The 14909-nt window shown below is 39.0% G+C and overlaps 2 protein-coding genes across 3 annotated transcripts; one reads left to right on the top strand and one right to left on the bottom strand.

Moving 5' to 3' along the window:
• Nucleotides 1-1398: 1398 nt before the first annotated feature.
• On the top strand, nucleotides 1399-7294 carry LOC113669505 (uncharacterized). Its single transcript, XM_027185558.2, has 2 exons — nucleotides 1399-1661; nucleotides 5849-7294. The coding sequence occupies exon 2, from the start codon at nucleotides 5867-5869 to the stop codon at nucleotides 6995-6997; it is 1131 nt and encodes a 376-aa protein (XP_027041359.2). The 5' UTR covers nucleotides 1399-1661; nucleotides 5849-5866; the 3' UTR covers nucleotides 6998-7294.
• A 142-nt stretch (nucleotides 7295-7436) lies between these two features.
• On the bottom strand, nucleotides 7437-12880 carry LOC113669557 (uncharacterized). 2 transcript variants are annotated; one of them, XM_089192926.1, is made up of 4 exons: nucleotides 12723-12856; nucleotides 11629-11801; nucleotides 10072-11227; nucleotides 7437-9402 (listed from the first exon to the last, which is right to left on the bottom strand). In XM_089192926.1, the coding sequence occupies exon 3, from the start codon at nucleotides 11225-11227 to the stop codon at nucleotides 10088-10090; it is 1140 nt and encodes a 379-aa protein (XP_089049052.1). In that variant the 5' UTR covers nucleotides 11629-11801; nucleotides 12723-12856; the 3' UTR covers nucleotides 7437-9402; nucleotides 10072-10087. The 2 variants fall into 2 exon arrangements, with proteins under 2 accessions (XP_089049052.1, XP_027041416.2); XM_027185615.2 differs by lacking the exon at nucleotides 11629-11801 and having other exon boundaries at nucleotides 12723-12880.
• Between the last annotated feature and the right edge of the window lie 2029 nt (nucleotides 12881-14909).

Here is a 14909-nt window from a genome sequence, read left to right as displayed (position 1 = left end):
TGACTCTCTATACTCTCCTTAAAGTTTGATATTAGTGAGACAAGGAAACCCTGGAAGACTAAACTTGTCATCTTTATCATAATACCCATCTTTTAAACAGAAGCGCAAAAATACGATCGACTCTTGTTTTGACCAGTTGTATGAATATTTAATGAGTCGTGTAATTCACGTCGATTTTTTGCCTTAGGGTATTTTGATAGTGCTTGGTAATCATACACTTTGATGAACTGTGCATGCGTGCGTGGGTGTCGGTACACGTTGCTTGAGATAAAGAAGGTTGTATCATCGAACTCTCTTCATTTATCCCCCCCCCCCCCCTCCCGCGTTCTCCCCCGGACTGTAGTCTCAATCCTAGGAAGTATGATCAAGATGTCGTTGATATATGACTTGCCATTTTCAGGTAACTCGCAGCCTTACACCAGAAGACTTGCCCTCTAGTGCGTGACGGTTATAAGCGGGGGTGGTTTCCGGATTATAATACGATACAACGATTTAATGGTCGGTGCGCATTTCTCGCATATCGGTTGCGTGCAGATGAAAACCCTGAGGCCATTTGTGAATCAAAAACAAAACAGCTATTAGCGACGTCAAACTGAGCTCAGCAACACCGAAAACTGCTTGATTGCTCAATACATCCGTTGAATTAAAGTTTTGAATCGTTTCTTAAAGAGAGGCTTGATCATTAATTTCTACGTAATCAAAAGCTCAACTAATTTTCAAGTTTGCCACGAAAATAAACTATGCTTAAGGATGTAAGGCAAGAGTCGCCGAGGGGAAGTTGAACGGTTCGACTTGAAAATTTATGTAGCTTTCTTAACTCAAATAATCTAAACCGTCCGAGTGAGCCAATCATAAAGTCAGGAATAAATGACCCCCAAAAGACTTTATTGGAAGTCATTTTTCGATTTGAGAAGTAGATTCATCGGTCAATTCGACATTTCAGTAAGCTTGAGCATCCATGGAAGACCAAAAGCTGGTATTTTTATGTGTGAGAGCTGATTAGAGAGCAGCTTCAATTCTCATTCGGCTGCAGCCATCCTGTTTTCTGCTGCCTCTGATTGTTCCAATGCGATGAAATTGGTTGAGAAAAAAAAGATACCAATTCTAAAATAGCAAAAGAAAAATGATGTTTAATTCTGGAGATCCAGCTCTCAAGTAATTAATAAAGAGGAGGAAATAACAGGTGCACCGTTAGAGTTTATAGGGCATGGATAATTCCTTTCACTAAGGTCAACTTAGCCCGGTGCTGCTTGGGAAACCATGTAAATTACGATATTTTTGTATCAATTCGGAAACTAGAAACAAAAGTTACATGCTATGACTTATGTATTCAAAAGCGCATGGAAGGAAATGCGTCACGTTATGGCAACGAGCTTTGTTTTTGATTGAAAATGCGTAGCCATGTGGAAGTGCTTTAAAGTGAACTCGGAAACACTAACGAGTCTTTGTTGCGGTTTCACAATGTTTCAAACGAACTTATTGATCAGTACGGGGGCGGTTTTATCATTGTAACAAAACAACGTCATTGTGCCCAGAATTTTCGTTATCGACCGGGGATAAATTGCCTTTAATATAAAGACAAGTGTAAAAAGAGGAATCTAGAGAGGTTTTGCTTCTACGACGTTTTCCCTTTTGGCCAGGTGTTAATCACGTGTCTACAGGTTGGTCAGAAACTTTCCAACTCTATACACTTAGGACTTAATTGCTAGTATGTTTGTTAGTTTACTGATGATCTGTTTATGTGTGTTGTAATTGTATCACTTTTAGAAAATATTTATCAGTTTTCACATTTGCGCTATTTATCTCCGAAAGATGGTACAAACTGTTTGGACGTTAAATTGGAGCAGATTAGATTAGGATTCAACCACAAAAAGGCTTTAATTCTACTAAGATACTGTTCTAAAGTGTGCTACTATGATAATCTTGTGATAAGAATACATGAAAGTCATATATTTGTACTGCGGAAAATACATTTTAAGCAAATGAAGATCATCGCAGTATATACTCAACTTAAGCAGTTGAGAAATAAGGCCTGAAAAAAATTCAGGCCTGAACGGGAATCGAACCCATGACCTCTGCGATACCGGTGATAATCTTCTCTATAATAACAAGAAGAAAAACAAAAAGAAGTTAAATTATATAAATAACATTTATGTATGTATATATATATATATATATATATATATATATAAACAATTGGATACTTTCCTTTATAAACTTAAAAGACGGAGAGTTTACACTTTATCTTGAGCAGATACATCTTCAAATGCAAAATGTGCAGTCGTAACTTATGGATAATTTAGGCCTCGTGTGGAACGTAATTATTTTATATTACTGTCAGTTCGGTGAGTCACTTTACTTCCAGAAATTAAGCTCCTAGAGTATAGTGCATTACAATTCAAAGCCGAAGAGTTATTTAAAAGACACGTTTCAAAATGGTCACCAAAACAGGTTTTTAACGATATTTTTCTGTTATTTTGACCCCTTCGGTGAAAGTGCTGAGGTGAATGAATTCTTAACTTAATTGTTTTCCTGAAGTTTTTTTAAACAAGTAATTTTACTGGGGGGTTTTTTGTAGTCCTTAGTCGTGCATCAGGAATGTAGTTGATCGATGAATAACTTTCACACACGAATTGACTCTACTTTTGTCCCAGATTTGATCTTCCAAAGAATAAATAGCTTTATTGACTTAAAACGTAGATGCAACCGTCCGGAATTGGATCAACTTCATGTGTATTTCTTTTAAAAATGACTGAAAGCCAATTATGAAACCTCAAAATAAAAAAAACAATTGTTTAAGCAGTGACGCAGCAATATCGAAGCGTGCGAAATTAAACGTTAACACCTCACAGCTTGTTAGGCAGAACTTCTCGTATGTGCTCGTATTTCTCAGTCATAGTATTCTCAAACAAAACTCGTATTTACCCTGCAACCGATAAGAACTTGTGGCAAATAAATGTTGCGACTGACTTGTCCTACAGAATAACGTTGTTGATGTGCTACCCACCAGTGAAAGGAACTAAGGTCTACCAGGACATGCACCTCTTTATACACTTAAGAAATGATGTCCGTACAATTCATACTCAGAGCTAAGCCCTACGTTATTGGCCGGGAATACTAGTTATAACAAAATATTTAACACTAACAAGTGTACAATAATTATTACGACATCACTGTCCATTACCTCCCAAGCGAGATAAAGCTAAACCTGTATCAGATTGTATCTAGAACAGTGTCTTATATACTACGAAGACTCTTCCATGATCTTTCACCCAGTGTTAGTATAGCTGAACACTGACTGCGTATAACGAAGCACTTACTGACTTCCAAGCACGGTAGAAAACTAATATAGATCGATTTCGATTTGTGATTCGAATTAGCCATCGAGAAGTTTCTCATTCGATCTTTGTAACGGTATCAGGTAAAATGATTCTCCACAAAGCATGAGCTTTGTAGGTTAAAGTACACTTGTACATAAGCAACACTGAGCTAAGGAAGCAAAGATCGGTATGAAATCGAACTTAACTGCTCAAGTGCCTTGCAATAGAAAAATCACACATACTGCGAGAGACATCAATACGCGAGGAGATTTTTGTATTAATCGTTTTAAAGCTCGGTATAGTAAGTTGGGGTATCCTAGAAAAATCCAGTCGTCATACAAGTTCATGAGTCTTGGTTGCTGATAGGGTGTTAAATTGGCAAAGTTTTGAGGCTTGAGAATTAACGAGGGCTGGTGATGTCGTGGCTGATGATGCTAGGTGGCTCGAAAACAACAAGGCTTTCTGAAACTGATCAAGCGCCTGACAATGTGCGTGCTTCAAAGTGCGTTGCTACATACATTGACTCTTACCTGAGCAAGTCGGATGTATCACATCTAGCATAAGGCTTTAGAACTGGAAAAAATTAGAAAGTATTGAGTGAACACCCTTCGCCTCGACGAAGTTCACCACAAGACCAGAGTATACATCCATCTCGATTTTCCATCGTCCAAAATCCTTGACAGTTTCTACCGTAAATAGGCTCAAATAAAATGACGTCCCCGGCTCTTTAATAAGATAACAAGGTCATGAATTCCTGGCCAACTCCGCAAACTTCGATAAGGATTCTGCGAGTCAAGTCAACGTTCGCAGCTGCTCAGGCTTTTGATCGAAGTAGTCGGTACATAATAGATAGTCATCGAATAAGGTTTTGGTCCATGTCCAGTAATGTTTCTTCTTTGGACGAACAAATTCTTTCACATGTCCATATGTGTATTCCAGTGTTGTTTCATTTCTTTCAAAAGTCTTATGAATCATGTTAAAAGAATAGACGATAACGGAAAAAAAATTAAAACGTCGGCGAATATGCAGAACTTAAGACTGGTCGGGAATTTTGCCATCATGGCTTCCTAAACTAAGACCATGGCCGGAAAGGGTAATGGGTAGACAGTTTCCTTCAAAATGTAAACGATGCAGCTGTTTCTCTGTGAATTGATGGTTCAAACTTTTTCGCAACCAACTCTTTTTTTTAAGTCATTCATGCCAGATATTTTGATATTTGACAAGTGCGTGCTTCTGCCACCTTACCACGGGGCGCGATATGGCACAAAGATTAAGCAATCCTTCGAACAAGTTCCAAATCTTGCTCTCTACAGGGGGTGCAAAACACGATGTTAGGCCAGTACGCTTCGTGATGGACAATATTTTAAAACTGTCGGTTTTGTTTCCTTTGGACGGAAATAAGCACGAAAGACAACTAAATTTAAAATCTTTACTTTATGGCTAACACAAGTTAATTTATGTAAATGAATTTTTGTTGCATTTACGTTTAAATTTTAGGTTATAAGATGTCACTGACGCTTTTGATTAACAGAAGACGAAAACATACAGTACGCATCGAGCCTAATGTTTCTTTAAATTTAATAAACTAGCCTCTTTAACGAAGCTGATCGCGTGAACAGCTCTACTTATTGAGATGATCTTAAACACCAGGAAAAAAACTGCACATAACCTCTGGGCGATCTTACATGATTAATGCAACACAGGTTAAATTCATAAAAGAGAAGTAAAAGCTCATTTGAATGGTTAAAACCCAAAGCTTTAGCGCGGTCTTTTTGATGGGTTCACCCGGAAGGAAGGAAGGAGGGTCAGACGCACACCAGAGAGGGTTGGTCACGCACCAATTTTTAATTGTTTGATAACATCTTTAAAATACTTGCCTGATTGATGAAAGGAAATTTCTTTTCCCAATCAACTTTACGTTATGCACGCGATTGCCAAGATGTTGACACCTAACAAGCTTTTACCGCGATCGATGAGACCTGGCTTTATGGGTCACATGTATGTCATAACCACCATTAGTTGCACGTGGTGAATGATGGAAGCTATCTAAGCTTTCCTGAAAAAGAAAAAGGATTATTAATGAAAAATAATCAATATAAATAACGAATAAGGAAATCACTGATTATGTATCTGTGTGAACGTTTCCCGTCAAGCCATCGGATCTCACTGTCAATGGATCACGCTTTTAGGTATAAACCTTTTAGCAATCGAGCGAGTATAATCAGAACTAATCAAAGCCAACTCCTCTTCGTATTGCAAACTCTGCACTTCAAGGATGGTACAAAATATTTGTCCTGTTCGACACAGGCAAAACTGATCGTTCATATGTGGGAAAAGTTTTTGATAAGTATGTTTAGGGTTTGTGAGTATAAGCTCTTTTGGTTTGTATGTTTATTTCCAATGAGTGAGCCTGACAGAGGATTCGCTGCGCTACGTAAATTGGCAACGCTGTGGCAAACATATCTGTACATACAGATTTTTTAAAGATTTAGGCATGAAATAATTACGTCTGTGTGTTCTCATTGCAGAAAAGGAAAGAAATCAAAATGAAATCAGAAAATGAACATTATCCACAGCAAAAGAGAATCGTTTTTAACGCTGCTGGAGTGAATTGTCAATCGCGTTACAATCATTTGGAAGGTGTAGGACAAAATGTGGAGGAAAAAACCACGAGCGAAGCTTGCTTGAAAATGGCTGATTACAGGCATCTTTGGAAGCAGGAATGCCACTCGAAAATCAAACATAACAATAGAGACAGTTCCAGTAATACTTCAATTCAAACCAGTGATTCATTTAACTCATCACTTTCTCAACCCATAACAAATGAAATAACTTTAAAAATGGATGCGGAAGACAAACTTTGCAACGGGCCATGGCAATTATCAGTTTCTTCCGACCCGGCAAGTGTGTCAGATGTAATCGACAGAAAGATGTCTTTTGAAAGCATTGATTTTGAGTTACCAATACCAAGCATAGATGATGCACCGAGTCTAGATGATGTCTTTGATGTCCTTGATGCTGAAATGGATTTTTTTGGGCCAGATATGGCAACAGAACCACCTTCAACAGGATCATCTCCTCACTTTAATGACAGCCCTTATCAGTCTTACTGGTCTCATAGTTCATGTCAACCGCCACATGTTTACATTCCGTCTTCCAACCCATGCAACGCATTTCAAGGCTTTAATTTTGGGCTCGCGAAAGGTCTTCAAAACCCTTCCCGTGGTTTGATAACTGCAATAAGGAGATTGTGTGAGTTACTCTCAAAACCAAGATCAGACCATCTTGATTCTATTTTCGTTCGCCTCCTGAATGCAGCCTTAAGAGAAATGGAGGCGGCCGCGCAACCTCAGTCCAAGCGCTCCAGGAGAAGAAGTGCAAGGCAAGATATCCCTTATAGACAGAGGATACGAGTTAACAAGTCTGCAAGCGACGCTGAAAAAGGTCTTGGGGCAGCCAACATCAGAATGAGCCGATCTGTCGCTTGCAAGTCCCAGTCCTTACCAATTATTTCTTCTAGATCTAGAGTAGCTCGCTGTACTGAGACTGTCGATCTGACTATGTTAGAGGGCAAGAAGACGAGCTCAGAGAAGACAAATACCAAAGCAACAACTCAAAACGAGCCTTTTATAGCGCTGGAGGACACCATGCCAGTTTTCATGGGAAGCTTCATTTAGTATATCTAACTTCAGATACTATGGGACTCGTTAACCCTTAAACTCCCATAAGTGACCAAGAAAGAATTTCTCCTTACAATACTTGTACAGTATCAAGCAGATAAGTGATGAGAATAAAGGAAAATATCATTAGGGGAATTGTTCGTTGATTCAATACCAAATTCTCAGAACTAGCATCACAAGAATTGTGTGACTGACGGTAAAGAGAATTACCAATGAGATCTTGGAAGCGAAAGGGTTAACCGCAGCTGGTGTAAGAATAAAATTGCGGACATCGCTAGTTGTAAGGTAAATTACCATCCTCTGTATAGCTTACCGAGTCCAGGTTATAACAAAAAGTATCAAACGAACCATTAGCGTTCAACAATAAACTCGTGATCACCACCCATTCACGACAAAGGAGAGCTGTGAACTAGAGCCAGCAAAGAGAACTTTAAAAACCATTTGCAAGTTTCCATTTTATTGTTCTATATAGCAGTAGAGCATGTGCAGTACCGATCGAGATAGTGAAGGGTATGCAGAGTGCTACCGTTGTTATGCGACGTAATTACATTTTAAATTTTTAAATTTTTTATCTTAACGATTACCTCGTTTATTAAAATATTGCAATTAATTTTCCATTATGATAATCATAAGTATCTAATGATTCACCTTGAATTGCTAACAAAATAGCAAGGTTTTAAACAACAGTACAATATTCTGGATCTCATCAAAATACAGCAGCAACACACGACATTGATGCCTGGTGTCTTCCTTTACAAGTCCAGTTTTTTTTAGTGTTAGTCTGGCTATAATTTGTACCGATCCCTTCCGTCAATTTTAGTACAGCGAAAGATATTTTTCTTCGCCGATTGTGTATGTCACCATCCTTGTACGTAACAATGAAAAGATTTGATTGCATTCACGTAGTTATCTAAAGCTATTAGGATACAACCAACCACCCAACTTGATATAATTTTGAAAATAATGGTTTTCATTCATCCAGGTAAAATTAAGACAAAATATACTTGTAACATCCAAATCAAATTTTCTCACAGACGATGACGCTAAAATCAACTTATCATAAAATTAGGAGACCTTTAGTTTCCCTCTGATGTTGGACAATATCTCTTATACAATCCATCATTGCGGTTAAATCTATAAAATTGGTAGGCTGTATGGCTTCTTAAAAAAAGCTGACAAAGATTAGGACCTTAAAGCCGAGGAAAGACCAAAAACATGCAAAGCTGGGTGACCCCAAGCTTGTTTTGCCATTTTTTTAACATTGAAGAAATGTAAAATGGTTTCCGTGTTTACATAGCCTGATGTAAACACGCGGGAGGTTGGGAGAACACGAGATAAGCGTAGGAAACCACGACGCAAAGCGGAGTGGTTTCCAGCTTATCGAGTGTTCTCCAAATCTCCCAAGTGTTCACATCAGGCTATGTAAACACGGAAACCATTTTCCATTTCTTTTATAAAATAACTAATGAAAGAGGAACGAAAACCGTGTTTATATACGCTCATGTAAAATGGTTTTATGGCCAATCAGAGCGCGCGTACTATTTGAATTATTTTATAATTTCTCTTGATATCAGAGCTGAATTATTTCTTACCTCTTTTACACGCAGGCGGTTTGAACAGGGGGTAAGTATAAGCGTCTTTCATCTCCTTTAAGGCATTGTCAAGCGCACAAACAAGAGTAAACGCTAAGTAATCTGATTTTGGTTCGGAAAGTAACTCACAAATCATTCTAGCTACTGTTACCAATCCACGGGAGGGGTTTTGGAGAAATTTAACGGAATCCATATTGATATTCTGAGCTACATTGCAAATATCTGAGCTTTAAGTGTTAGAGATGAACAGCAGGTACAAGCTGTCGGATGTGAATTAATTGGACAGATCATCGTTAGCATGATGAGTTGTGGCGGATGCATCCATCGGCAGATACTCGACAGGACCCATTTCTTCCTGAACGTCAAAGACATCATCAAGGCCCGGTGCATCATTTACGCTGAAGCACATATCTGAGTCGATGCTATCTTAGCACGTTCTTTCATGTGTTTCGTCTAACAAAACAAGCATGTGATCGCAATCTACCGTGGAAGAGTGCGCCCACTGGTGCGGTATCTAAAGTCATTTGGATTTCTTCCTGAGGGTTGCCTGGTAACCAATTTGTCAGTTCGTATGGCGAAACACCATCTCCACTTTCGTTATTCAAATGGTGTTTGGAGCCGTGTTCTAAATTTCTATTGAAAAAATGATACTTCGTCTCCGAAATGGATGCTCTCTATATCAACTCAAGTGCTACTCTCATAAGAAGGAACATTGAAATAGCCTTCATTCCAATCCAGCTTGGAAGACTGCATTCGTATGTCCCTGTGTTGAGACTGGCCCTGCCCGATCTCACTGGACTCCCCCTTTTCCTGACAAAGAGACAAAAGAGTGATTTCAAGAATAATTTCCTACCTAAGTTGAAAAGTCCAAGGGGATAAGAATGACGAAAAAAGTAGTTTTCAGCTTTCTATTTTGGAAAAAAAGGCTTTACGCTTTTTGCTAACAGTTGTATGCGTTGACAAACTAAAGGGAAATATGGTAAATCCTAATTATACCTTCCGGAAATTTTAGTTTACTTGCAACTTTAAATCATAACTGTGATCGACCTGAGAGTTTCAACGAACCGTCCTTATGGTGATCATTTTTTGTTACACGATTTAAATTCCGGTTCATATTATCATTCTCAGAAAGTTCCTTACACTTCTTGAATCCATCTCTCGGATATCTATCTGCCGGATATCCACCGTCGCTGCGCCCCCAAAACGCATTTTACAACCGTTGTACAAGGCTAATAACCAAAATTATAAAGGCTGTAAGATAAGTCTCAACTCAGACTGATTTCTTATTTAAGCTATTTTAAATATCTAAGTTGGGGCCTTACAAACACCGGTAAGGCTGATGTAGAATAAATTTGGAAGTTGGAAGCTGATATAACCCCAACAGAGCAAGGCTACAGTCCAGGGACTATGGCTTGATTTCTGTGCTTGATTAAATTTCCTTTATTCAGAAGATTGCATAGATTACTTATGGTTACTTACTAATGAAATGCAGATCCTATTCAAGCAATTCTTCAGCAAAATCCAGCAAAATGATATCCTGCAGATCGAAACTGAACTCGTTCATCAGGTCGTGCCCACCAACATCTTCAACAGACTCCTTGGTTAGCATTGGTTTACTTGGAGTCTGCTGCACCTGGAAGCATCCAGCCATCAGATTGGCTTCTGGTAGAACGTCGTCGCATAATGGAGTCACTGGTGGCGTGGACGATAACGACGATGAAGATGACGAGGAAGATGCAGATAATGGTGTAGGCGATGTTGACGAAGATGGAATTATGAACGAGGCGGGTAATGACGTAGACTGCAGCATTGGTATATCTGCTTCTACTACAGGTGTACCCCACTGGTTCTCCACTTTCACTGTGCCATTTTCAAAGCAGTCCATCATCATCGGTCGTGGGTTGTCAAAGGACCTTGTTATGACGTTCCCTTTCGAACGTTTCGAGACTGTGGATTCCATACTTGCAAGAGCCTGCTTAAAAATTGGAATGGCCTCTATCTCCAGCTGATTTGACGTCACCATCTGTATAACGGTATTCAGACCCTGCAAAGCGTTGCAAAGTACCTCCAATGGCTGCTGAATCGCCTGTTCTTGCAGTGCTTGGATTGATTTGCAATTGCCATTAAGATTGGTACTGTGTTGTACGGTATTTTGCCCTTGGGGCTGAAAACTGCTACTTCGGTCAACGTAAGGTAAAATAGCCATGCTGAGGCCCTCATATCGTGGTGCTGGGAGTTTCTTTAAGCAATCAAAAGAGGCTGTTTCCTTCCTCACGTTGACGAACTTTGGCTCAGGCAGTATTTTTTTCTGCCCATTCCTAGCTGACACCTTGGCGTCTCCTTGAGTCGCCGCTGTTCCTCCTAATTTTCTCCTCGGTGGCGGCAAAGCAGGGGGTTCAGGGAAAGGACTAGCCAGTCCACTTGTGAGATTGCTAGTGAGTATTTTGCAAATATCACAGCGTCCCTTTTTCTTCCTGCATGTTTGTAAATGATTCTTCCGTAGCTTTATGTTAATGCAAGATGGCAACAGACAGTTTGGATCTGAACACCCAGGGGGATGAATCAATTCATTCAGGCCCAAGGCTTGGCTACCGCTTAATGCTTTTTGGCTGTCCTTTAGTTCACCAGTAAACATCTGTGGAGTCAGAAAAAAACGACAACTTTATAAATATCTCGAAGGAGCGTAGTATGGAGGGTAAATGTTTATTAGAAAGCCTCTGGATCATATTACGTTCCTGTAAATTAACCTTAAAAGTCGATTTAAGAAAAAAAAAAAAAGGCGTATCTTCTGCGGGAAATTGTTCGAAATATAGCAAAAAAAGCGAAAGCTTTAGTGGCCCTAATGATATCCACAATATTCATTATAGCTTTCGTAACCTCCAACTCACCCCATGTTTCGAGCAAAGACTGTCAACTCTAGCTCAGCAATGAAAAGTTTACCTTTAACTTACAAATTGAAATAAAATTCCAGTAAATATATGGGTAACATAGTAACATGCTAAGAGGACAAAAAAAAAAAAGCATAGCAAACCAGACCTCAAGATTTGATCGGAAAAACTAGAAAAGCTTCGAGTGAAGTCCTCGTTTGGTAACTTGATGTATGTTGCAATTTGTTTTGCCAGTTGAACCTAATTTTGATCCAATTCCTCTTAGTTCGAAATTTATTACTGCTCACGAATCGCGATCGATTTCCTTAGTTGGTCAGGGTTCTGCCAAGAGAAAAAATAATTTGAAATCGGCTTTCGTAAGTTTAAGCTCCTCACAAACCGACACGTCACGTTAACAGTCATCGCAAGCTTAGCAACGTAATATAGCCCCTATTTAAGCTACAACGATAGAATGAGCCTAAAGGGTATCCCATTTCAAATGGGGGCATAGCAGCGATATGATCTTTGGGAAAAAGTGATTCTTTTAACAGGTTGAATATTTAATTATCACCCCTCAAAGTAAAGGGGCAGCCGGATAGAATTACCCACACTTGACTTGCGACACGGCCATGTCTGTACATGCTAATTCATACATTTTTAAAGAAACATCTTGGAGTCAACAAATGCTGTTTCCGGCTGAGCTTATGAATTGAATTTTAGTTCGTGCTAACTCTGATGCAGCAAACTATTTTTCGTTTTGATACTTATCAAGACCCTCAAATTGAATCTATATGTCCAAGAAACGACGTGACTTCGGAAAGTCGTTTCTTGGAAAGGTCATTTCCACAACCACGATTCTTCGAACTCAGCATACAATTATGTCAATAAACAAAATAACGCAAACAATCGAGTATTGGTTATCAATTGGCCATTAGAGAAGAATTTGCGCTTGCTCAGCAATTTTCCCGAGTATGACAGATCTTTGATAACATGTTAGTCAAAGGAAACGTAATGAAAGACCGTCAATTTGACGCGAAACGTAAGAAACCACGTAATCTGCGATTAACAATGCTGCAAAAAACAAGTTGCTAACAGCACCGTTAAGTGATTATGTAAAGGAAATGAAAAGGCCTACGCTACAAAATTGCACGTCATCATGATTCAAATGTCAGAAAAGCTCTTCAGATCGCTACTATTTTTCAGTGTTGGTAGCTCAAAATTAGTTCTAATCATAAAATCAACTCAAATTATCGAACTGCTTACTTGTACGAAGGATTGGTAGTTAGTTCCTTCTCAAGATCCGAATTTTTCGTTTCTTTAAAGTTGCAGTTCTCTATCCAAGTTTTGCAGTACGTATAGTAGTGTTAAATGAAAATCTCAAATTCATTCATGAGTCATATTTATATCTTAGTTAATAAATTTCTAAAATTAGAGTGGTAAAGATCGCAATTAGATATTAATGACGTGTTACCAAGCACAACAATAACAAAATCCACGTATCACAACACCAATTGAACAGAGCGTTGTCAACAGAGACACTCGAGTGTAAAGTTTATCATGCCACTATGTAGTGAGAGATTCAACAGCCAATCACAAACAGACGGGATGTGAAAATAAAACCCCACGATGTGCGGATGTACTTGACATTTGATGAAAACAGCAACTTCACTTCCGACAATTAAAAGCTAACAGAGACAATTACTCATTTACATTTAAATTTACGTAAGGAGATTGGAATGCGAAGTAAAAAGATTTTATGCCGAATTTACATCAGTGAACCTTCGCTTGTTACTATTTTACTTTCCTATTTACCATGTTTTTTAAACTGTCGATTGTGATACGCAATGACTTCAAAAGTTAAAGTTATTTTTGATAATTTACAAATCGATTAAAAATATAAACAATATCAGGTTAAGTATGCATGTTGTTACGTCTTTACACTGCGGCTTCCAAAAGCGGTAGTTCCATGACGACACACGTAAGATTTTCCGTGTTCACCGGGTTTTTCCATGACTGCAAGTCTTCAAACAGCTAACGTGACTAGATCAAAATCAATTTATTCCGCGCTCTTTTGTGGCTTGAATACTCATTGTGGAGAGTTCACGATACGACCGTTCCCGTCATCAAATAGAATTGTAGAATGAAGGAATCAACTGACGGATAAAGGAAATCAGAAGCGAGTATTTCTTTCATTGATTTCAAATGACCTCCACAAGACTAATTACTATTTTTAAAAGGGAAAGATTGTGCGTTGGAGCCGTGAGGTATGGAAAACTAATCATCACGTCATTGTTTACAACCAAGTTCATCTGACCTTGCGGATTTGTCCTTGAAAGGAAGCGAGGAGCACGCGAACTGAACTTAAACTTCTTAAAATATGTGAATTACTTTGCAATGGCAACTTGAAGCACTATTTTTAGAAAAAAAAAACCTGTGGAATTTGCATTAAAGGGCCTGACATTTTATTCAAATCTCAAAATATTTCCTCATTGAAACAAGAAGCCTCGAAATATATCAAATAAATTCAGAGAACAAAGAGAATATATTGACAATACAGCGCAAAAATATCAAAACAAATGACGAAATCTTATTTGTTCACGATTAGTTGTTTGCAATGAAGAGAGCCCAAGTTAGTTGGCATAAGAAGCTGGTGTACCGCCGGAAGTTTTGAGTTCTCTTGCTCGCCATGTTCTTCGATTGCGTGACATCCTAAAGAACGACTGCGAAGGAGACTACCATATTCCGGAAGTCTTAGCGAAAATGTTGGGAGAGGTGAGATATGAAAGACTTGAATGAATGAATGAATGTGTATTTATATACCGCACATATCACATACTGTCTCAAGGCGGTTTACAATTCTAATTGAGTAAGATCGAACGTCAGCTTGTAAAGGCGCCTCTGGCTGCCGCTATCAGTCCATATTTGATCTCACTCACCCACCCAGCCCATGCATGAAATGTACAATGAAACAACAGATAGACCACCACACCGGGAACTACGCCCCCTACTCTTTTCGACAAGTGTGTGGGTTCTTTAACGTCCCCTGCTGACCATGTAACACTGAAGATGCAGGAGACGGGGCCTACGGTTTATAGTCCTTATCCGAGAAGACTTGAATGTCTAACCATTTGCTGGTACAATTACAAAGGCAGCACATTCTCCTCAGTTATTTTAAGACCCTGAGTGTTGGTCCGGTCTGGGGCCCGAACCCTCGACCTCCCGCACAACAGACTGGCGCTCTACCAACTGAGCTAACCAGGCGGCGGTTGAGTTCTCCAAGACTTCTCCGGTGGAGGAACGTTGTTCTCTCCTTCAGCCTATGTCAGCTTTATAAATCCGCCAAAGTCGCGCGAATAGAGAACACTTTTCGATGAAGGGAGGCAGTTGCATATATCAAATGCTAATCAATTCGCAATTGCAGCTGTTATAAAGAACTATTGACCTCTATAA

Source organism: Pocillopora damicornis, chromosome 13 (genome assembly GCF_964200805.1).
Source record: "Pocillopora damicornis chromosome 13, jaPocDami1.2, whole genome shotgun sequence".
In the NCBI taxonomy this organism is placed as follows: Eukaryota; Metazoa; Cnidaria; class Anthozoa; order Scleractinia; family Pocilloporidae; genus Pocillopora; species Pocillopora damicornis.
This window is presented reverse-complemented; position numbering and strand designations above follow the sequence as displayed.